This window comes from Mirounga angustirostris, unplaced genomic scaffold (assembly GCF_029215605.1).
Source record: "Mirounga angustirostris isolate CCGP_5_RB_7025 unplaced genomic scaffold, mMirAng1.0.hap1 SCAF_12, whole genome shotgun sequence".
NCBI classification, from domain to species: domain Eukaryota; kingdom Metazoa; phylum Chordata; class Mammalia; order Carnivora; family Phocidae; genus Mirounga; species Mirounga angustirostris.
This window is the reverse complement of record NW_026991720.1, coordinates 85,810,151-85,833,469: the sequence shown is the minus strand read 5'-3', so window position 1 is coordinate 85,833,469 and position 23,319 is coordinate 85,810,151. Positions and strand designations below refer to the sequence as shown.

General features: G+C 37.2%; 1 protein-coding gene across 1 annotated transcript in view; it reads left to right on the top strand.

Annotated features, from left to right (window-relative positions):
- Positions 1 to 23,319, top strand: part of RELN (reelin) — a 530,360-nt gene that overhangs the window by 253,907 nt on the left and 253,134 nt on the right. Inside the window, exons 7-8 of the mRNA XM_045864852.3 lie at positions 13,612 to 13,708; positions 18,763 to 18,814. Coding sequence (XP_045720808.1) covers positions 13,612 to 13,708; positions 18,763 to 18,814 — 149 coding nt within the window. The remainder of the gene's footprint in view (positions 1 to 13,611; positions 13,709 to 18,762; positions 18,815 to 23,319) is intronic.

Below are 23,319 nucleotides of genomic sequence, written 5' to 3'. Positions count from 1 at the left end.
AACCTCCAAAAAAGGGGAGGTGACTGGGCGCCTGGGTGGCTCAGTCAGTTAAGCATCTGCCTTTGGCTCAGGTCATGTTCCAGGGTCCTGGGATCGAGTCCTGCATCGGGCTCCCTGCTCAGCAGGGAGTCTGCTTCTCCCTCTCCCTTTACTCCTCCACCCCCTGCTCGAGCTCTCTCTCTCTTTTGCTTACTCTCTCTCCCTCTCTCTCAAGTAAATAAATAAAATCTTTTTAAAAAGAGGGAAGTGAGAAGAAACCCTCATATAATGAAAGTTAGAAGAAATTAAGGACTTACAAATAAGTTTTATCTCCTTAACATTTCACTTAAGCATCTACTACTCGTACATCAACTATACTTTCATAGTTCCTTTTTATAAATTAAACTATTTTTGTATGACATAAGCACTGCCAGTATTTCATATGAATGGAGCACAATTCTGATTTTGTTTTATTAAAAGGAAACATAGCTAATTGCCCCAAACCGGGAGCATCCCAGGTACCCATCAGCAGGAGAATGGATAAACAGTGATATACCCACACAATGGAATACTATTCAGCAATAAAAAGGAGTGAATTGTTGATAGTTGAAACAGCACGGTTTAATCTCAAAAACTCTATGTTGAATGAAAGAAGCCAGACCCAAAATAGTTCTTTTTTTTTTTAAAGATTTTATTTATTTATTTAATCTTAACTATGTGGTTCCACTTCAATGACATCTAGGATAGGCAAAAATTATCTAAGGTGCTAGAAATTAGATTAGTGATTGTTTCTGGGATAGGAGATTGACTGGGAAGGGCAGGAGGAGCTTTCTGGGGTTAACAAATATGTTATATATATCTTGAGGGGCCTAGGTTACGTAGATATGTGCACTTGTCAAAGCGGGAGGTCTATATATTTCACCGTGTGCAAATTTACCTCAATTAAAAAATTCAGCAATAATAAGAAAATGAGAAAAAGATAAGAAAGAGGAGACATTATTGATTCATAACTTGCAGTTATGAAGAGTTCAGAGAGAAAGAGGGTTAAAGGAACTAAAAAGTGAACGATTTGTGAAAAACGACTTAAGTTTTCTTAAGAAGTGTCTTTATCCTCCACGCAATTACAAAGTCAAGCAGGAATCCTTGTTTTGCTTAACAGATTATCCCTTTAATGCTTGTTTTCTGAAGATCACAGAAGGCATTTGGAGCTGTAATATCACTAGGCTCTGATGTTCTAGTCGGAAACGTGGGACTGTTAGAAAACATGATGATAAATGGCAACTTGACGACGACAGATGTTTTCCCTCCAGCACAATAATAATAGCAGAGATGTCCTTTTCAGCAGAGACCAGGGAAGAACAGGAGTCAGTCCTCAGAAGAAGCATCTTAGATGAGTAAGTTGTGATGCCGACAGGGATATGAGATATCAAGAAGAAAGATGCAAATGAAGTTGTCTTGGATCCTCTGATACATGAAGACTTCTGCCCATTGGTTTATCATACAGAAAGCCCCTCGGTTTATAGCTGAGGAAGCTAAAGCCATGGGTGCCATTGTGTAAGATTGCCTGAATCAAGAAAAGACTAGAACATTTCCATTTGTATCTGTAAATGATCATACTACAGGACCAGCAAAAGGGAGATCACAGACTCTGCTGCATCTGGTATTCTCTTGAAAATACTAATTTATTGGAGCAATTATTCTGAAATAGAGCAAAAACATGGATGATTTGGCTTACCACAATTTATTTTCTTTGAGAAAAAGAACTGTCTGAACAAAGACTATAAAAAGACAGAGGTTTTAGGATGAGGAGGGTGAGTTATTCTAGCTGGAGCTTTATTCCGTGATTAAAAGAGAAACAAGTCAAAGCAAGCAGTAAAATAGCTTCATAGTTCATTGGTGTGTTGGACCCCCCCAAGAAAAAACAAAAACAGAGAGGACCCCACTTAGTAGCCAGGTGTGAGAACCACAATGTAAGTGGTTTCCAAGAAATCAGAAAAAAAAGTTAGACTGATGAAGGGTGTCACTGGGAAGGAAACTGAATAAAAAGTCCATCCACTTTGCTCAAGGTTCAGCAGGCTCAGGGGCAGTAAGACAGCATTGGGTGAAGGGGGGTGCTAGCCATGGACACCAAGGTCTCTATGGCACTGCTGAAGGATTTCCAGGAGATTTTGTTGGTAATGATGATCACGTAGAAGACATATGGCCTCATAGACTTACCCAGTGTAACACAGAGCATAAACCTTACATTTTTTTTTTTCAAGAGCGGTGACCAAGGGAGATCATGAATAGGTGAGAACAGTCAGGCAAAATAAATCTTTTCTCTGATGACATACCTTTGCCAGAACCTCTAATATATCTGTATATTTGTGAGTTATGAAATTATAATTTGATGTTTTTTTTAGAGTTGAATGGTCCAGTATTCTGATTTTATGTGCATCCTTCTCTACTTTTTCTCTTGCTTCCTCCCTCTTGACTTCTTCACCTCTTCCCACTCTTTCTCACTCTTTCTTTTCTTTTGTTAATAACTTTTTTCTTTTATTACAAAATTCTCCTCTAGCCTTCCTCTCCTGCTTCCTCCCCCTCATTCCTCTTCTTTTCTTACTATGATGTCATTGCTCTGGGGAAAAGCTTCATCTACAATAGAAAGGTTAACCAGGAGGTGTCCTACCAATAAAATAAGGTGTGAATCTTGAGGCTTATTATTTCCTTCTTTAATCTCTGTTTTAGATGACAGAAGTAAGAGCTCACTCAACGGAATTAAATGTCAAGTACATTTGAAACAAGGGAGAAAATATTTCTTCAAGCAGCATGTAGTGGAATTCACCATAGTAGGAGGTCAGAATATTGCATGCAGTAGTAGGGTATTAGAAGGGTTATTTTCAACCCAAATAATATTTGTCATTGTACCTGTTAACAAAGGAGAGATCAAAATTTAAAACTCCCTACTGAAATAAAAAGAGCTCTTTTAGCTTCCTCAGTGAGAAGTAATGAGGATGAGCCATAAATGGGGTTTGTCATTTTCACATTGAGGGCATGTGTTAGCTTCTTAAAAAAAAAAAAAAAGGCATGACATCGTTGAAGGTGATATTATTCTCAGTCTTATAGAGTGAACTTTCCTTGCTGTTTTTCTAAAAATATTCTACATTTACAAAGAGAATAGGGTTTTTTTTTTAAAGCTTAATCTTTCACAAGAAAATAGTTATGCCCTCTTCATTATGAAACATTGTCTCTTTAGTATAAAATGTGGTCAAAAGTTGAATCTTCTGGTTGTTAAGGTTTTAATGGGAAGTACCAGGAGCTTTGGTGTCTCCAGAAGTCAGCTGACTGCCTAGCTACCAAATGGCCCTCAGGGTCCCATTTACTTTGGTGGATTCACCAGTCCCTGATCTGTCCTTGCCTTGCAGACTCAAACATCAGATTTTGTCAGACATGCCGTGTGAGCGGTTCCTGAGAAAGAGTCCTGTTATCCTTGGGGTCAAGAGATTTTTCTTTTCTTTTCCCTTTTCCACTTTAAAATACTTTTTCTAGTCAGTACACTTATTAAGATTATTTTAATATCTCCATTCAGAAATGCTGGTAGATCCACAATTCTGGTTCATAGAATGCTGGATTGCTTCTTTGAAGCTGAGTCCCAGACACTGACTTTTTCAGAGGCAGTAAATTCTGGAGAGATAATCCGATGTCCTCGATCTTGGGGACAAATGGCATGTAAATGAGAATTTGATGATAACTGATTGTCAGTGAGTTTCCAGGTGATTAACTTGTCTCAGCAGAATGCCTGACTAAAGGCTGAGTGATTTCACTCTGCTCTAAAAAGAAGAATGAGCCATGTAATTAGACTGCTCTTGAGAAAATAATATTTCAATTATTTATTTATTGTTATGAGGATGATGTCACCACCAACCATTCATAAATCTCCTGTTGTGTGAAGGAGCCCAATTTTCTCATTAATTCTCCTCCTCTTTCCTGCTCCTAAAAGTCCTGTGTGAGTTAGTGCATTACATGGGGACCGCATCCTCCAGAGACATTTCACTTCAGCTTCCTCTGTGCCTACTGAACGGGTAGTTGGCATGTTTTCCAGCCTAATAATTTTTCAATCAGGATTGAAAACATAATTATACCTTCAGTGGTATACTCTCTACATCTGGGATAATTCTTTATCCCAGACAAACACAGCCACCTAAATAATAAAAAACAAAGAGAATTGACACCAAATAACAAGTTTCAAATTGACAAGGAGCTTGTTATAGTGAAAAACAAAACCTTGGTTCAAAGCATTTCTTTTTCTTTTTCTTTTTTTTTTTCTCTTTTACTTTTGTTTATGGTTTGACCCTAGATGTGTTGGTCAACAAGTACCCGCCTTTATGTTTACTGATTCTTTTATGTTTCTGTTAGTGAAAAAACAAGTGTGATAGTCTGTGTATAAAATTGTGATGAATTATCTAAGGTTGTACATAAGCGAAAGAATATTGAATTTGATGAGGTACTTCAGTCAAATTCATTCTTAACATTTCCTGTGATGTCCATGACATTTTTCTTACTTTTGCACATCTTCATAACAAAATCCTTTTATCAAATAAAAAAAAACTTTTAAGAAAAGTCATCATAGCTTTTCAAAATAAACTGATAGTAAAAAGAATGGCAAACATTTTTTTTTTAAGTGCACATTGTTTCTAGAGAATTAGAGTTCTTTCCTCTTACTGACTGTGTTAGAGTGGCCTGGGAAGAATGTTGGACAGGGAGTCAGGGAACCTGAATTCTAGTCCTGTTCTATCATTTGTAAAATGAGGGGGTGATTCAGTGATATTTCAGATGCCCTCTAACTCGAACGTGCAATGATCTGTAAACTCTAGTAATAGATAAGCTTCAAGTGGAACCTAAGCGGATGATAAATGGGTTCAGAGAGGGCTTAATAGATTCAGGCTTTGCATGGTCTTTGGTGATAGCAAGCATTTCCCTTAAAATGTCTTTTAATCACACTGTTCATGGCAGAATATATTTTGAGGTATGCGGTTCATATGATGCATCATGGTATTTGTCAGATTCTTATGTTCTGTTTTTCATAGTGGGAAAAAGGAAAAGAAGGGGGAAGTTTTCTTAGATTAGGGAAATATTCAGGGTTACTTTAACTATTAGGCAGAGAAGCAATTCATTTCTAATCCTTAGCCTGGGAGGTCACATTCCTTTTTAAATTGAAAAACAAAAGTCTGTTTAACTGGATTATTTAAAACTTCCTTATTCCCACCAATCTCTGAAGAATATGCTACCTAATTCTACAAAGCCGGTCATTTTCCTGAGAAAATTCAATTGTTAGGCCACAGTTTAAATGTTTGTTTACATCGGTAGGTTTTCGAAACTCACCATCTCTTTCCAACATGGGTCACTTTTTCTTGTCCTCTGTACTGTCTAGTCTCCACTAAGATCATTGTTTCAGGGCGCCTGGGTGGCTCAGTCGTTAAGCGTCTGCCTTCGGCTCAGGGGGATCGAGCCCCGCATCGGGCTCCCTGCTTGGTGGGAAGCCTGCTTCTCCCTCTCCCACTCCCGCTGCTTGTGTTCCCTCTCTCGCTGTATCTCTCTCTGTCAAATAAATAAAATCTTAAAAAAAAAAAAAAGATCATTGTTTCATGATGAAATTATGGTGCCTTTTCCTTTCTGATAATGGCATTCCTATGCATACTATTACAATGCTTCACTTTATAGAAAAAATATAAGGAAGGTCATGTTATAGATTCATTATTAGGAAAGTCACCTTGATGAGCAACAGATTTTTAGGAACCAAAATGAACCCACTGCCAATAATCATGGAAAAAGAAGAGGAGATAAGCTCAGACTGCTACACACTGAAAGGTCATGATGGTTAGAGCTCTCCAGAAACCAGACTAAAGGCAATATGATTGATTGTTCCCTTGGGGTCCATTCTTGGACCTCTTCTCTTCTCACTTTTTAAGATCCTTCCCTCTCTCCTGACCCCCATGCACTCCTATGATTTCAACCATACATCTTTTTTTTTTTTTTTTTTAAGATTTTATTTATTTATTTGACAGAGAGAGAGACAGCGAGAGAGGGAACACAAGCAGGGGGAGTGGGAGAGGGAGAAGCAGGCTTCCCCGCGGAGCAGGGAGCCCGATGTGGGGCTCGATCCCAGGACCCCGGGGTCATGACCTGAGCCAAAGGCAGACGCTTAACGACTAAGCCACCCAGGCGCCCCTCAACCATACATCTTAAACTGTCGTTATCAGTGATGATCTCCTTTCTCTGAAGTTCAGGTACATATAACCATTGTCAGCTGGTCATCTCCAGTTATGGGCAGAACCAGAGAGCAGTCAGTTTCCAAGCCCTGTAATTCTCTAAGGTTGTGCTGTCCAATAATGGCAGCCACTAGTCACATAAGCTGTTAAGCACTTGAAATGTGGCTAGTCTGAATTGAGATGTGCTATAAGTATAAAATACACCCCACAATTTGAAGACTTAGTTTGAAAAAAGAATGTAAGCTATGTCATTAATAATTTTCCATTAACTACATGTTAAAATATAATTTGAATATATTGGGTTAAACAAAATATTATTAAAACTAATTTCACCTGTTTCTTTTAACTTTTTTTTTTAAGATTCTATTTATTTTAGTGAGAGAGGGAGTGTGCATTGACTGGGGGAGGGGCAGAGTGAGAGAAAGAGAGAATCTCCAGCAGACTCCGCACTGAGTGTGGAGCCTGGTGCAGGGCTTGATCTCATGACCCTGAGATCATGACCTGAGCCAAAATCAAGAGTTGGATGCTTAACCAACTGTGCCACCCAGGCACCCCCCTTTTTACTTTTGAATGTAGCCGTTAGAAAGTTGAAAATTACATATGTGGCTTACATTACATTTCTATTGAATAAGAATACTCTAGGGGCGCCTGGGTGGCTCAGTTGGTTAAGCGAATGCCTTTGGCTCAGGTCATGATACTGGAGTCCCTGGATCGAGTCCCGCATTGGGCTCCCTGCTCGGCGGGGAGCCTGCTTCTGCCTCTGACCCTCCCCCCTCTCATGTGCTCTCTCTCTCTCATTCTCTCTGTCTCAAATAAATAAAAATTTAAAAAAAATCTTTAAAAAAAAAAAAGAATACTCTAGAATGTGCCCACTTTTCTCCATCTCTACCTTATTTCAAGGCACTATCACGTCTTACTTGCGTTACATCAGTAGTCCTGATTTTTTCTACTTCTATTGCCTCATTTGCTAGAGTAATTTTACTAAAAGTTGGATTTGTATCATGACTTTGGAAATAGAATGAGAGTTTTAATCCCACTTCTTTATAAGGTGTCTAACCTTGGACAATCATATTTCTAAATCTCAGTTTTAACATCCTCTCAGTGGGGATTAAAAATGGAGGGAAGGGGTTTTATATGAATTTATTGAGACGTTGTTTGTAGAACTAGTAGCATAACACCTATCACTTTGTAAATGGCGCACGAGGCCTTCCGTGAACTGGTTCCCACTTTCCAGCGCCATCCTTTGCCACCCTTCTGTATGTACCACTATGGTTCCAGTCATACTAGCTCACTAGAGTGGCAGTTCTACTTCTGTGTCATAATCTCTGTGTTCTTTGTGCCCTATCACACCCTCACCTTTCTTCCTTGCTTGAATAACTCCCAGTTCTCATTCAGGACCAGATCTGGGACCACCTCCTTTGGGAACTTACCCTTCTGTCCTCTGTCTGAATTAGGTACCATGATAGCCGGTACATACTCCTGTTATAAGGAATGAGGAGCTATGGAAAATGTGATGGGCGTCAGAGTTAGCAGGCCCGGGGCCAAATTGCAAGTCTGTCACCTTTGCAGCTGGGTGACAAGCAAATGTTTAACTTCTCTGAAGCTCAGTTTTCTTTTTTTTTTTTTTTAAAGATTTTATTTATTTATTTGACAGAGAGAGAGATAGCTAGAGCAGGAACACAAGCAGGGGTAGTGGGAGAGGGAGAGGCAGGCTTCCCGCCGAGCAGGGAGCCCGATGTGGGACTCGATCCCAGGACCCCAGGATCATGACCCGAGCCGAAGGCAGACGCTTAACGACTGAGCCACCCAGGCGCCCTGAAGGTCAGTTTTCTTATTCGTAGAACGAGGACACTGACAACTGTCTTACAGAGAGGTTGAGAGATTTACATGGGCTTTAGAATATCTGGCACATAAAAGAAGGCCGTAAATAGTTACCATTGCATTGGCACCCTGTATTGTAATTGTGTGCTTGTTTCTCTGCTTTTTCTTCTGTAGTGTATACTCCTGGAAGAAAATGACGCTGTTTTATTGGTCTTTGTACCAGTAAAGCTCGCCACAGTACCTATAGGTCCTTAACACAAGTTTGTTAATTATACGAATGAATTAATGAATGATGAATGAATAAATAACACATTGGCAGCCAAGAGTCTGTTGGATTTGACCACCCAGAGGGATGGGCGTTCAGCATAAATTATAATAATCTCTCAGACTGAGAAATTCAAGCAGAGGACATTTAAAAGACGTTGGCAGAAAGTTGATGGATTTGTTCCATCAATCCTTGTTGAAGCCTTTGTTCTTCCAAGTAGCAGCAACCCAGTGAGTAATTCTAAATACGTGGTAATTCTAAATCTTTTAAGTTCAACAGGGTACCAGTGACTTTATAAATTTTATTTCAAGTTTCTGGATCTGTATAGCACAATGAAGAAGAAAAAGGTCTGGAAGGCTTGTTGAGCCAAGTGGGGAGAAGGGCTGTTGTCTGTTTGCTTTTTTCTTGTGTTTAGCTTCTGTTATCTTACAAAATCAAAATCAAAATCAAACACATCACACGTCTGTTGTCTAGTCACTGGTTCCTTAATGCCAGGCTGTAGGCCATCTATGTTGGAATCACTTTGAAACAATATACAGACTTCTAGGTTGCACCTGAATCCCATTTCATAAAAGCTGTAGGGAAGGGGGTGTGTTACTTTTCTGATATACAGTTGATTTGGAGACTGATGATCAATATTTGTAGGTACAATGATGATTGCTATGGGAATTCAAACCTCAAGCCTCAGACTTCGTATCAACAATGATGCTTTTATTGTTAATTAATTAGCCTGTTTATCTTATATTTTTAAAATTGAAGTATAGTTGACAATATTATATTAGTTTCCGGTGTACAACATACTTATTCGACATTTATAGACATTATGAAATGCATCACCATGGTAAGTATAGTTACCATCTGTCACCATATAAAATTATTGTGGTAGTATTGACCATACCCCCTATGCTGTATCTTACATCCCTGTGACTTACTTATTTTATAACTAGGAGTTTATAACTTTCAGTTCCCTTCACTTATTTATATCATTCCTCCCCCACCCCATGACAACCACCAGCTCTCTTTATTTATGAATCTCTTTCTGTTTGTTTCTTTTTTTTTTTTTAGATTCCACATGTAAGTGAAATTATATGGTGTTTGTCTTTCTCTGTCTGACTTATTTCTATTACAGCAATACCCTCTAGGTCCATCTATGTGGTCACAGATAGCTAGATTTCATTCTTTTTTATGGCTGAGTATTATTCCTGTGTGTGTGTATGTGTGTTTGTGTGTGTGTGTGTATCACATCTTCCTTATCCATTTATCTATTGATAGATACTTAGATTGCTTCCGCATCTTTGGCATTGTAAATAATGCTGCAATAAACGTAGTGGTGCATTTATCTTTTTGAGTTAATATTTTTTGAGTTAATATTTTTGTTTTTTTGGGAAAATATCCAGAAGTAGAATTACTAGTTTGTGTGGTATTTCTTTTTTTAATTTTTTTAGAAACCTCCATACCATTTTCCGTTGAGACTGAACCAATTTACATTCCCACCAACAGTGCACAGTGGTTCTCTTTTCTCCACATCCTCACAAACAATTGTTATTTCTTGTCTTTTTGATTAGCCATTCTGACAGATGTGAGGGTGATATCTCTTTTCGGTTTTGATTTGCATTTCCCTGATGATTCGTGATATTGAGCATCTTTTCATACATCTGTTATCCCTCTCTAGGTCTTCTTTGGAAAAATGTCTGTTCATATCCTCTGCCCATTTTTAATTGGATTATTTAGTTTTTTGGTGTTGAGCTGTATAAGTTCTTTATATATTTTGGATATTTTCCCCTTATCAGATATATCATTTGCTAAAATCTTCTTCTATTCACTAGGTTGCTTTTTTGTTTTGTTGATGGTTTCCTTTGCTGTGAAAAAGCTTTTTAGTTTGATATAGTCCCAGTAGTTTATTTTTGCTTTTGTTGCCTTTGCCTAAGGAGACAGATCCAAAAAAATATTGCTAAGACTCACGTCCAAGAGTTTACTGTGTATGTTTTCTTTTAGGACTTTTATGATTTCAGGTCTCACATTTAGGTTTTTAATCAGTTTTAAGTTTGTTTTTGTATATGATGTAAGAAAGTGACCTAGTTTCATTCTTTTGCATGTAGCTGTCCAGTTTTCCCAGCACCATTTTTTGAAAAGACTGTCTTTCCCCCATTGCGTATTATTGCCTCCATTGTCACAGATTAATTGACCATATAAGTATGGATTTATTTCTGAGCTTTCTGTTCTGTTCTATTGATCTATGTATCTGTTTCTGTCCTAGTATCATATCGTTTTGATGAGTATATCTTGAATTTTGGAATTGTGATACCTCCAGCTTTGTTCTTCTTCCTCAACAATGCTTTGGCTATTTGGAGTCTTTTGTGATTCCATATAAATTTTAGGATTATTTGTTCTAGTTCTGTGTAAAATACTATTGGCATTTTGATAGGGATCACATTGAATCTGTAGATTTCTTTGGTTAGTACATAACATTTTAACTATATTTATTTTTCCAATTAATGAGCATAGTGTATCTTCCCATTTATTTGTGTCATCTTCAGTTTCTTTCAAAAATATTTTATAGTTTTCAGACTTCAGGTCTTTCACCTTCTTGGTTAAACTTATTCCTAGGTATTTTATTCTTTTTGATGTAATTGTAAATGGGATTATTTTATTTTATTCTTTTTGTTGCAATTGTAAGAATTATTTTCTTAATTCTCTTTCTGCTAGTTTGTTATTAGTGTATAGAAATGCAATGGATTTCTGTATATTAATTTTGTACCCTGCAATTTTACTGAATTAATTTATTGGTTCTAATAGTTTTTTGATGGTCTTGAGGGTTTTCTGTATATAGTATCATGTCATCTGCAAAGGATGACAGTTTTACTTCTTCCTTACCAATTTGGATGCCTTTTTTTTTTTCCTTGTCTGATTACTGTGGGTAGGATACCTAGTATTATGTTGAATAAAAGTGGCAAGAGTGGGCATCCTTGTCTTGTCTTTGATCTTAGAGGAAAATCTTCCAGCTTTTTGCCAACAATGAAGATTTTAGTTTACAGTCGCTGAAGGAAAATGGCAGATAGTCATTGTGAGGGTTGAAACATTTAAAAAATTTTTCTCTTTCAAAGTTGATATTTCTCTCAAGCTATTTCACAATGACCTGGAGGCCAAATAATCCTCATCTATCACTACGTAAGAACCCCACTAAAATTTTTGTGTTACTTCTCTACTTGTATCACAATCACATTCCTTGAAAACATTAATGTACAATTTAAAGATAGAGAAAGTGTAATAAGAAGTTCATGTAATAGGTTCTCTGTGGGGAAAAAACCTAGTATACCAGTTCTAGATGAAAATGGTGAAAATTTATAATAAAATATAATAATATAATTTATAATAATTATATATATTATATATAATAGTAACATTATTATTATTATAGCCAACACACTAACACATCATGTTAGCTATGTGCTGGTCCTATTCTAAGATCTCAACCTTTAATAACAGTACTGTTTATGAAGTTGTCTTATATTCCTTCATTCATTCAACAGATATTTGTGGAATACAACATGTCAGGCATAAAACAGTGATCCATTTATCACCTTTATGAAGCTACTATTATGTCTTTTCTAATGTCAAAGATTTTTTTTAGAATTTTGCTCACAGTAATCAGAAGATTTAAATCTCCTACTAAGATTTGTGATGCTATGAACACTGGCATTTTATTTTATTATTTTATTTTATTATTTTTTTTTTTTTAAAGATTTTATTTATTTATTTGAGAGAGAGACAATGAAAGAGAGAGCACGAGAGGGGGTAGGGTCAGAGGGAGAAGCAGACTCCCTGCCGAGCAGGGAGCCCGATGCGGGACTCGATCCCGGGACTCCAGGATCATGACCTGAGCTGAAGGCAGTCGCTTAACCAACTGAGCCACCCAGGCGCCCCGAGCACTGGCATTTTAAATTTCATATCAGAAATTGTTCTCTGTTTATTCTAAAAAAAAAAAAATCAAAGGTTCTTGACATTATTGATCTGCTTATGGGAACACAGCTCAAAAGAATAATACCAATCACTTGATCCGTGCAATTCTCATGTAGGCAATACTTAACATTTATTTGCCAAGTTTTCACTTATTTACTGTGCTTCTGCTTCTTGGCTTTATGGGATATCTGGTATCTTTTCACACTTTTGTCTTCTTCCTCCGTGAATGGGAATTCCTACTCCCTCTTTCTCTGAAATTAGCAAATAGTTGAAAGGGTGAAACACGGTGATCTCCAAAACAAAGGGCCTGCATGCTACCCTTTCCACAATGTTTGGCCCCTAGAATGTGAAACTCTGAAAATGTCCTTTCTGCATGAAATATAGTTCTCACGTGGTTTGAGGTTCAGACAGAGGAAACATGGATTATCTCTCTACATGTTAGGTATGTAATGATTGTAGGTTGAGATGTCACGATGCAGAGCACTGCGTTACTGTAAATATGCAAAGTCAAATCCAGAATTTTCATACCTTCAATTTCTACTAAAAACATGAATGCATTTATTTTTGAGATTCTGTCCTAAGATTGTGTTGACCACTTCATTTTAAAGTAGTAAAAAAGCAGCTAATTAAGTTATTTGCAAGGTTAATGTTATCCAAAATTTGCTTGATTTAGAATTTGTATATATTTCATATTAATATGTAAATTAAATATAATCTGATTCCATTATTTTTAGCATGGTATATTTTATAGACATTCAGATTTATTTGAGGACAATAATTTTAAACATTTACGCTTATAACAACTCAAAAGAAAATTAAAATTGGTAAAATATCTTTTGTTTTCAGAGATACAAGTTTTAGTTCATTATCTAAGTGTGTATTACTTTGCTTAACGTTAATATTTGCAAACATCCTTGTATTGGATGTGGTATATATTATATGTAATTATTAATAAAAACACCCATCTGCCATTATTAAGTGCCTACTAGGAGATTGGTTCTGTACTCTGTGTTTCATGCACTCTCTTGTTTAATCCTCATGTAAGATTTAGGTCAGTATTATCCTCATTGTACAGGTGAGAAAACCAAAACTTTGGGAGATTAAGTAACTTGCCCACCGCTGTGAGTGACCGAAAGAACTGGGATTTTAGTTCAAGGCTTCCTGGTTTCATGTTTCATAAACATGTCACAATACAAAAAAAAAAAAAAAAAACTATAACCTTCCTCAAAATGTTGATTTGAACCGATTAACAGTAGCTTACATCTTTCCTTACCTGAGCAATAAACCACTTTGTGCTACTTAATTCTCAGGCTGGGGGTGCATTCTCTGTTCTCACAGGGTTGAATGTAACAACTGTGAGACTGGAGAACAGTGTGGTGCAATTATGCATGGCAATGCTGTCACCTTCTGTGAGCCATATGGTCCGAGAGAATTGGTAAGTACATGCTATTTATGTACATTATTCCAAATACACTGTCTTTATGGAGCGTTTTGCCAACAAAAGATTCGTTTATGCTCTTATAAGTCATATGAAAATTTGCAGCATTGTTTATATTATGAATCCTATTACAAACATCTCAAAATGGGGAACAGTGGTTTTATAGTTTATTTTCAAAAGTAAAAATTAAAAATTCAGTAATAAAATGGGCAGCATCAATGGATACACATGGTGCATCATTATGATTAGATGGCTTTTTAAAAATATGGGTATGACATACATGTAACAGAGATGACACACATATATATGTATATCATATTTAAATAATTTATGGCTTTCTAAATTCTTGTATAAAGCTTTACTTTTAACTGTCTTATATTCTCTTTGCAAGCCAAAAATGTTAGACAAGCAACTTTATCACATTATTTTAAAACTTTGTGTCCCAACCACAGAGGAAGTTTACTGAATTTTTTTTAAGAAGTGAAAGTGCACTGAATAAACTAGTTTTGAACAAATTTTGGTTTATGCCAAATTGTTTAGGAGTAGGTTACTTTCCTTTAATTTAGACTGATTAGACTTTGCCTGCCAAAGAGAAGTTCTTGGATCATATGTAAAATGAAACATGAGCATTCTAAATTAAAAGCAATGAAACCACTAGCCATAGGCATGCAGCTAATGAGCCTTTTGTTGTTACTTGGTTCTGGCAGAAAGATTACATTTCACATTCTTGAAAAAGGATATAAAAGCAATATTTTATATTATACTCCTGGCTCAATTTGTTTGCGAGAAGTGTTCTACTCATAGCATCTCTTATAACACTTTGCTTTTCTGATTTTCAGCTCGAGCTATAGCGCTTCTAACAGGTTGTATTTTTCACCCCTACAAAACACATCGTGTTTCAAATTCATTAACTTTAAAAGTGGCCAGAAGACGGGCTTCCACAATACAAAGGGGAGAAAAACTAGCTAGGCAATTAGAAGAAGATTTAGTTATCAAAGTGAAAGTCAATTAATTTTTATAACATGGTTCTTATTTTATGCTGCTTGAATGAATACTCCTTTCATGGCAATGGATACATTTAATTTATTAAAGATAGGAGCTGCAGAACATTGATAAATTGAAGAATTTTTAGCTGAAATTAGAACACAAACAGAATTAATTGGATGCAAATTAAAATAATAGGTGCTCATAATTCAAGTCACACAAGGTGTTATAATATTCCTGCAGACAAATGTGACTCTGGTAGTGAAGTTCTTCTTGAAAAATAGATTTGCTAGTGCATTTTAAATAATGTACCATGACTGAATTAATTAGCTATAAAACTTTAAACAAAATAAAATTTTACTATAGTTAATTGAGCTTAGAATAAATGCCTTTTTTAGAATGTTCTCCCATTGGTAATATTTCTGGAGATGCTTGGTAAGTTCTTTTTTGTTTCTACTGATAAATAAGAAATAAACATCTCTAAGAATATAATGCCAGAATTCTTATTTCTACAGTTTCTAAACTAAAAACTGAGTATCTAGTTTATTTGACCCATGTAAATTTTAATCCTGATTGTTTTCACTATTCCTCAGTTTATTGAGCATTAGAGTTTATGTACCCAAAATGGCTAGTTTTGAATTGTATTATATAATTAATGTGAGATTAGCCTTTCAAGTAAAAAAGAAAATACTTGAAATAATTTTCTTCTTCCAAGGAAGAAAAAAAAAAAGACATATGTAGATTTATATTCCCATCATAAGTACGAAGGATTGTGTTGTGGACTCCAAGGGAATAGAGTGAAGATACATTAATAAAGACAGGGATGACATCCACATTTTACACACTAGCAACTTCTAATTTTCAACAATTTTTATATTGTGTTGGTGTCCCAGGAGCAAAAATATATATTGTACCCAAGTTGTGTTTACAGAAGACAGATCAACCAAATGAAAAGGAAGGAATTCAGTTGTCAGTTAACGTGCTATTATGTTCACTAAAATTCAAATATTTGCTTGGTGCTCAAGACTGAATACAGTCAAAACTGTTGTGCGTGAGAACTGATGAAAGGTATCGGCCCCCCAAAATCCCTTTTTAACAAATTTGCCTTCTTTTTCATAAATTACTGAAGTTGTGAAACAAAGGATCACAGGCAAAGAACTTTAGTAGGCTAATTTGATATCTTCTATGATGCCAGCAAGAGCATCTCCATTTTGTGAATTGAGTCATGTGGCATTTTATTTCAATAAAAGCCAGAGTCAGTGAGAGGTGGCACCTGCTGTCACATGAGAACACCAGGCATTTATGTCCCCACTGCTGCTGTGGTTGCAGCCCTCACACATTTTATTTAGCTCCGTGAGGTCTCCATATTCGGGTGGTGACATCCCAACTTTACTCATTCTGCTGGTCCAAAGTGAAGGACATGAGGAATTCACTTACCCACTCCTTTAAGAGAAAATGTGCTCTCTCAGAGCATGAAACAGGTGGGTTATGTGACCCCCTGTGTTTTTTTTAAAGAAATTATTTATTGAATTATTTTCATATATTTGGAAATGCATTTTAGTTGCAGGGAGGAGTTTGGGCTAAAACAGCATCATACCGCCGCCCCCCCAAAAAAATTTGCAGGGAAGATGTGCAGAATAAACAGCCTCAGCCAGTAGCAAATTCATATTCATTTTGTGGTCCTACTAATTTTCTGTGATTTAGGGTCTATTTGATAACTTAAGACCACTGAGATTTGGTAGGAGAAAAGTTGTCAGACTTCATAATTGCTGTATGGTTTATCAAAAGCCATGTAAGAGACCCTTTTCATTTTCAGAATGTCAGATGTAAAGACTTAATAACTTTGCAAACTAAAATTACATATGTGAACCCAAGGATAAGAAATAATTTATAACCCCCAAATGTAAACATAGGTGAACAGATTTGATAGGCAATGCCTCCTGTTACTTTTTTCTCTTCATCTTTCCTATTCCTTGTAGCCGACACTTTTACTAATGAGCTAAATGGGTAAAGGTAGAGAAATGGGAGTTAGCCATTCTGTCAGTCCTTAGCTTCCCTGGTGGAGAAAAAAAAATGTAGAATCAATGACTAATCTAGGTCCAGGGTCACTCACTCTCAGTTAGCACATGTAATTTGAAATTTGGCAGTATTCCAAGCAACTTACTGTTTGCTAGCCACGGTCACGTCTGTGGAACTTCATTATGCAGGCGACACAGTGTCATTTATGACACCAACAGGGTAAGTATCTCAGACTCTCTCGGATATTTCATGCACCAGCCTTAGCAATAACCATGGTGCTTTTAGCTTACATAGGATACCATTGTTTCAAAGAACTTATATTCAGGAGTGTTTCATGATTCATCTGGGAATCTACTCAGTTATATAAAATCAGAGGTGGAAAGAGCATTCATTCAATTTATGTGAAAACTTTAAAAATTTTCATGTGACTTTTTGGACTGTAAGATTAAATTATCTTTAGGGGACAAACAGTTGAACTTACTCTAAAAATTGTATGTGTGGAGGGGGGAGGGAACAGATTCCTTTTAAAGGAATCTTGAAAAGGAGCTGGTATCCTAGTTATTTAAAGAAAATTCTGTTGGTGCATTTTTCTTTAATGACTCTAGTTGAGGGGAAGAGAGCAGGAAACAGAGCTCTGGGCGTGATGGGCCAGTTTTCTTTTAGTAGATAATCTGTGATAATGAGGGATTTAAATTAAACAGAGAGAATTTGCTCTGACACCCTGACATCAGTGATTTTTGCTACCGTTAAAATCAGTTAGGAGCTGATATCTATACTGATAATCTAATAATTTATAAAATGTCTCTCTTGCCCTCCCCTCTTTTACCTTTCCTGCTTCCTCATGGACTTCAGAGTCACATATTTAAAGCATACATTCAGTCATCTTTCCAATTTGTGTTGTAGAAATGGGAAGCATACATCTGATCTTTGGATACTCACATCTCAGCTGAATTCTGGCAAAACAAGAAGCTTGCTCACTCATTTCCCCACTAGTTCCCACAGTGATTCATAAACTGGGTATCTCCTGACCCTTCCGCAGTTGTGGACTCCATCACGTGGGGGCCAACAAAGGATGATATTATGACATATAAAAAGCGGAAGTAAGCTTACTGGTTTTGCCATGGTGAAGACACAGTTGTACACTTTATAATTTATAGGTGCAGTCATGGGAGGCATCCCATTCATTAGCTTACAAAGGTCAGGAACCCCACAAGAGAGTCACTGAAAATGAGAACCCTAATTCTCATCCCATGTGAACTGGTATGGGTCGAAGTCACTGCTCCACAGAATAAATAAGTAATTTTTTAAAAATTTAAATTGATTTCAGATTAAATAGGGTACCATTCCTCTTTCAGAAGGGGGGAAATTGTTTAAGCATGCTTCTTCATGAGATTAAAGGAATGTAATAGAAATGTACTGGAAGGATATTTCTAGGCCCATAATTTGATTACTTTTTTTGGAGAGGTAACAGTTTTATTGAGAAATAATCCACATACTCTACAATTCATTCATTTAAATTATAGAATTCAAGTCCTTTAGTTCATTCACAAAATTATGCAACCATTATTACAATCAATTTTAGAACATTTCATCATCCCCTAACGAAATCCTATACCTTAAACTGTTGTATTTCTATTTACTTTGCAAAATAATCTTATTCTCCTCATTTGCTCTGAATTTACCTCCTAGTTTTTGTTTGGGAGCCTTTTTATGGCCTTCGCTTGGGCTCTAGATTTGTTGGTTTAGGATGGGGGGAGGTTGAGGGGTGAGTGGAGGGGACTGTGTTAAGTGCCCTCACAAGATTACCTGGTAGATCACACCGAAAATGGTTTTCAACAGGACCCTGAGAGTCTAAATCAGGATCTCACAGCATTATTCCCCACAGGACACCATGAAATGTATGTTCAGACATACTGATGAAAATAAGCTAACCACTGGATTAATGCAACATCTGTTTATGGCTCCTTTTTTTCCTCTTTTCAACCCCCTTTCCTCTTTCTCCTCCTATCTTTCTATCTTGTCTTATTTTGATATATTCCTTTTTCTAGATTACCACCAGCCTTAATACAACAACAGCCTCTGTCCTCCAATTTTCCATTGGTAAGTGTTTTTAGCAATTATAGCAATTTAACTTGGAGGTGTTTGTTTTAATCATAGTGTGTCATCTGGATTATAGTGCCAGGTGCTTTTAGATTTAGAGAAGAATCCATCTTAACATTGCTGTAAATAATTTAAAACATTTTTAAAATGAAATTTAAAATCATAAATGCTGCATTCTGTTCTCACTTCTCTCCAGCAGGGAGCGGTATTTAAGAATGGTACAGAGAACCCAAAACATTTTAAAGTGATTTACATACGGATTTCGAACGATTGGGATTGGACTGTTAGAGCAGAATTACCTGACTGGTTGTGTTTTGCTCAGATTAAGAAGACTGAAAATCTGTTGAATTTCCTGCACCTTGACTGGCTGGTAGTGAAAGAGATAATTATTGTTGCCTGAGAGAAACCAGTTAGGGCTTCGTGTTTGGCACAAATAATCCATGTTTAATTCAGGCATGGATAATTTTAAAAATGTATCTGGCCATATTTCTTTTTTTTTTTTTTTTAAAGATTTTATTTATTTATTTGACAGAGAGAGGGAGAGAGACAGCGAGAGAGGGAACACAAGCAGGGGGAGTGGGAGAGGGAGAAGCAGGCTCCCCGCAGAGCAGGGAGCCCAATGTGGGACTCGATCCCAGGACCCTGGGATCATGACCTGAGCTGAAGGCAGTCGCTTAACCAACTGAGCCACCCAGGCGCCCCCTGGCCATATTTCTTTTAAGTGCTTTTTATAGTAGAGCTCAAAATTCCTACGCAAAGCATTCAGTAAAATAAAGTACCCCTGGATTAAGTGTGTACAGCTTTGCTGTCTGTATTACCTTCCGTTCTCATCTCCAAAGGCATATATTAATAAATAACATGGACAAGGTTCCAGTAGGAATGTTCTAGGTAAAGAAGGATACAGCCTTCTGGATGGGGGCTCGTCTTCTTGATCTGGGTCCTGTAAGGGAAACCGCCTCCCAGCCTCTGTGACATGAAGATGCAGCAGCTGTGCCTCGGGAACGGGCACGGACAGCTTCCTTCATTCCCAGGCCCGTCCCCTACCCCCCCCCACCCCACTGTCTTCACCCGCTTTTCTTTGGAGAACCACCATTAGCAAAAGGACTTTCTCCCGCAGTAGCCCCCCAGTCCTGATCACAGAGCGGCGTTCTCCCAGCCGGGAGCTCTCTGTGGTTGATTGCGCCTGAGCACAGTTTTCTTCAAGCCTTGATGCTGTCACCTTCTCCTCTGCGCGCCTCACGGAAGCTTCTCTAGGCCTTACTGTGAGACTGCCTGTTACAGTTTGGGTTGTTTTCTTCTCACATCGAAAGCAGGACTACAACAATTTACAGACTGTTCCAAAGTCCATATGTGGTCATAAGGAAAGTGTTAGCTAAAACAAAATAATGAGTCTTTTTTTTTTTAAGATTTATTTATTTATTTATTAGAGAGAGAGAGAGAGAGAGAGAGCACGAGTGGTGCTCGTGAGGGAGAGGCAGAGGAAGGAGCAGTCCCCCCCACTGAGCAAGGAGCCCAATGCGGGACTCGATCCCAGGACCCCGAGATCATGACCTGAGCCAAAAGGCAGATGCTTTTTTTTTTTTTTTTTAAGATTTTATTTATTTGCGAGAGAGAGAATGAGAGACAGAGAGCATGAGAGGGAGGAGGGTCAGAGGGAGAAGCAGGCTCCTCGCTGAGCAGGGAGCCCGATGCGGGACTCGATCCCAGGACTCCAGGATCATGACCTGAGCCAAAGGCAGTTGCTTAACCAACTGAACCACCCAGGTGCCCCCAAAAGGCAGATGCTTAACTGACTGAGCCACCCAGGCGCCCCATAATGAGACTTTCTTATGAGGGTTTTCTTGGATCCGTTAGCAAGTGTATCCTAAATGTCCTGTAAAGAGCATGCAAGACTTTTATAATCAGAAACAAGTGAAGTGCATTTTTTGAAAGTTGTGGTGCTACAGAAACAATTCTTTTAAAAACTCTAGCATGACAGGGCGCCTGGGTGGCTCAGTTGGTTAAGCGACTGCCTTCGGCTCAGGTCATCATCCTGGAGTCTCAGGATAGAGTCCCGCATCGGGCTTCCTGCTCAGCAGGGAGTCTGCTTCTCCTTCTGACCCTCCCCCCTCTCATGTGCTCTCTCTTTCTCATTCTCTCTCTCAGATAAATAAATAAAATCTTAAAAAAAACCCAAAAAACTCTAGCATGACAGGCAAGTAACTAGAACCAATGTGTTTAAACTTATTATGCTATTAATATTTTAAAAAATATGCTGAAAAGGTTTTCCTATTTATCTGTATTCCAAGTATTAATTCTAAACTTTTTTGTTAGGGCAATGAACATTAATTTCAGATATTATTTCTAACCAATTGAAGAATACAAGAGAATCCTCTTTAAAATATATGCTTCACAATTCTACTAGTATTTGAACTTTCTTCAAGGTAGGTAGGAATTTTATTCCAGCACCAATGAAATTATCCTACCTTAAAGGGGACAAAAACCTCTATTTTTATAAATAGTAAGGAGTATACCATGGAGCTGGTAGAGATTAATTTCCTCTCCTTTTAATATCACCCTACCAGGAGCAACAGAGCTGATGATACAGGGCTGGGAAGGGGACAATCAGAAGATTCAGGGTCTGGTGCCTGAGATCCCAAAGCCAGAACAAGCACCATGACCAAGGGCTTGGGACTAGACCCAAACATATGACTACTTAATAAGAGCCCTTGACTTTACTGCAAAACAAGGACCGCCGTCTACCAGGCCAGAGAGCTGCTTGTATTATTTAAAGCACGGATTTGAATCCTAGGTTAGAAGACTAGAAGAATAACAGAATCAGGAAGTTGGAAGAGATAAGTAGATGGATAGGTGACAGATAGATAAAAATATATCAAGTTTATAACTAAAAAAATACTTAGAAATCTTTTCTGAGTGGCAGTTTTAGAATCAAAAAGAAATTTTAACATGTCATTGTTTGGAAATGAAACAGAATATTTATTTTATTTTTTATTTTATTTTTATTTTTATTTTTTGAAACATTTTTTAATTTAAATTCAGTTAATTAACACATAATGTGTTATTGGTTTCAGAGGTACAGGCCTGTGATTCGTCAGTCTTATATAATACCCAGTGCTCATTACAACACATACCCTCCCCAGTGTCCATCACCCAGTTATCCCAGCCCGCCATCCTCCTCCCCTCCAGCAACCCTCAGTTTGTTTCCTGAGATTAAGAGTCTCTTATGGTTTGTCTCCCTCTTTGGTTTCATCAGAAACAAAATATTTAGTGAAGAATGATAACTTATTGCTTAGGACTTCACTGGGGAATTTGCTTACTGCATTTTGAGAATAAAAATCTTGGGAACTAAGAAGGATTAGGGTGGCCAAGAAACAATGTAGTGGCAAACCATAAGCTGTGTGGTGTATGGGGGTAAATGGTCAATATGGAAGTGTGGCCACAACTTTTCAGAAATGGTTTTGTGTAACTCATTATGAGTGCTTCAGGTAGCATCATTCTGTTTATATGGATGGCGTCGGGGCTAGATGAGGGCACACACACGGATTCCAGAGATGTCATCATCGCATGAATTCATCCTGAGCTTTACAAGTCCCATGATAACCAAATACCAAAAAAACAAACGTAGAGTCAAGTAGCAGCCATTGCATTTATACTCAGTTCAAAAATTATATTGCGTGTGTTATAAAAAAAGCACTGTATGTAGACAATCCAACATTTATATTTCTTTGCGGATTGTGGAATTATCCAACTCTCTGCTAATGGTTCATTATGGCCAGTCAGATTTAGTGTCCCTCCTTGGAATTCCTTAAGGATGTTAAATGTTCACTGTGTAGTGTGATGATTCAGATGTAATAGGGACAGTTTTTTAGGGAATTCTGTCATTATTCATGGTTTTCATGGTGAATTATGTTCACAATTATGGACATATAGCCACAATTGAGTAAGTTATTGCCTTGATATTTTTATATTGCTCTTGTAAACATTTTCAGTTCCATCACAAGCGTTATCCAAGTACCCCAGAGCTATGTGTACAGAAATGTCTTAAATTACTAAGCATATCAAATAAACTCTATCATGCCACTGTTTCAGAGCAATGCTCTTCCAGCCCTTTCTAAATATATATACATATATACACACAGACATGTGCACACACACACATATGAATATATGCATAAACATACAGGCTATCTCAACCAAAAGAATTTTTAAAGTTAAAGCATCCTGAAAACACAGCTCTGTAACCTGAAATTTATCAAGTTATCAATAGCTAAACCATCTTGAAAAATGTCCAAAATGTTTGTAGATGAACTTTTCATTTTTCCATTCCAATGAAAGATCTCATATCCATTTCTGTGCTGAAGCATTGATCTGACACAATCCTCACTTGATTCATTAGAGTCACCTAGTGGAATTTATGGTTGTAGCCTTAGAAACATTTCCCCGTTTCCTTTAGATTTCCTCTGGGATAGGAAGAAAGATTTGAGATGATGTCCTTGCAAACCATT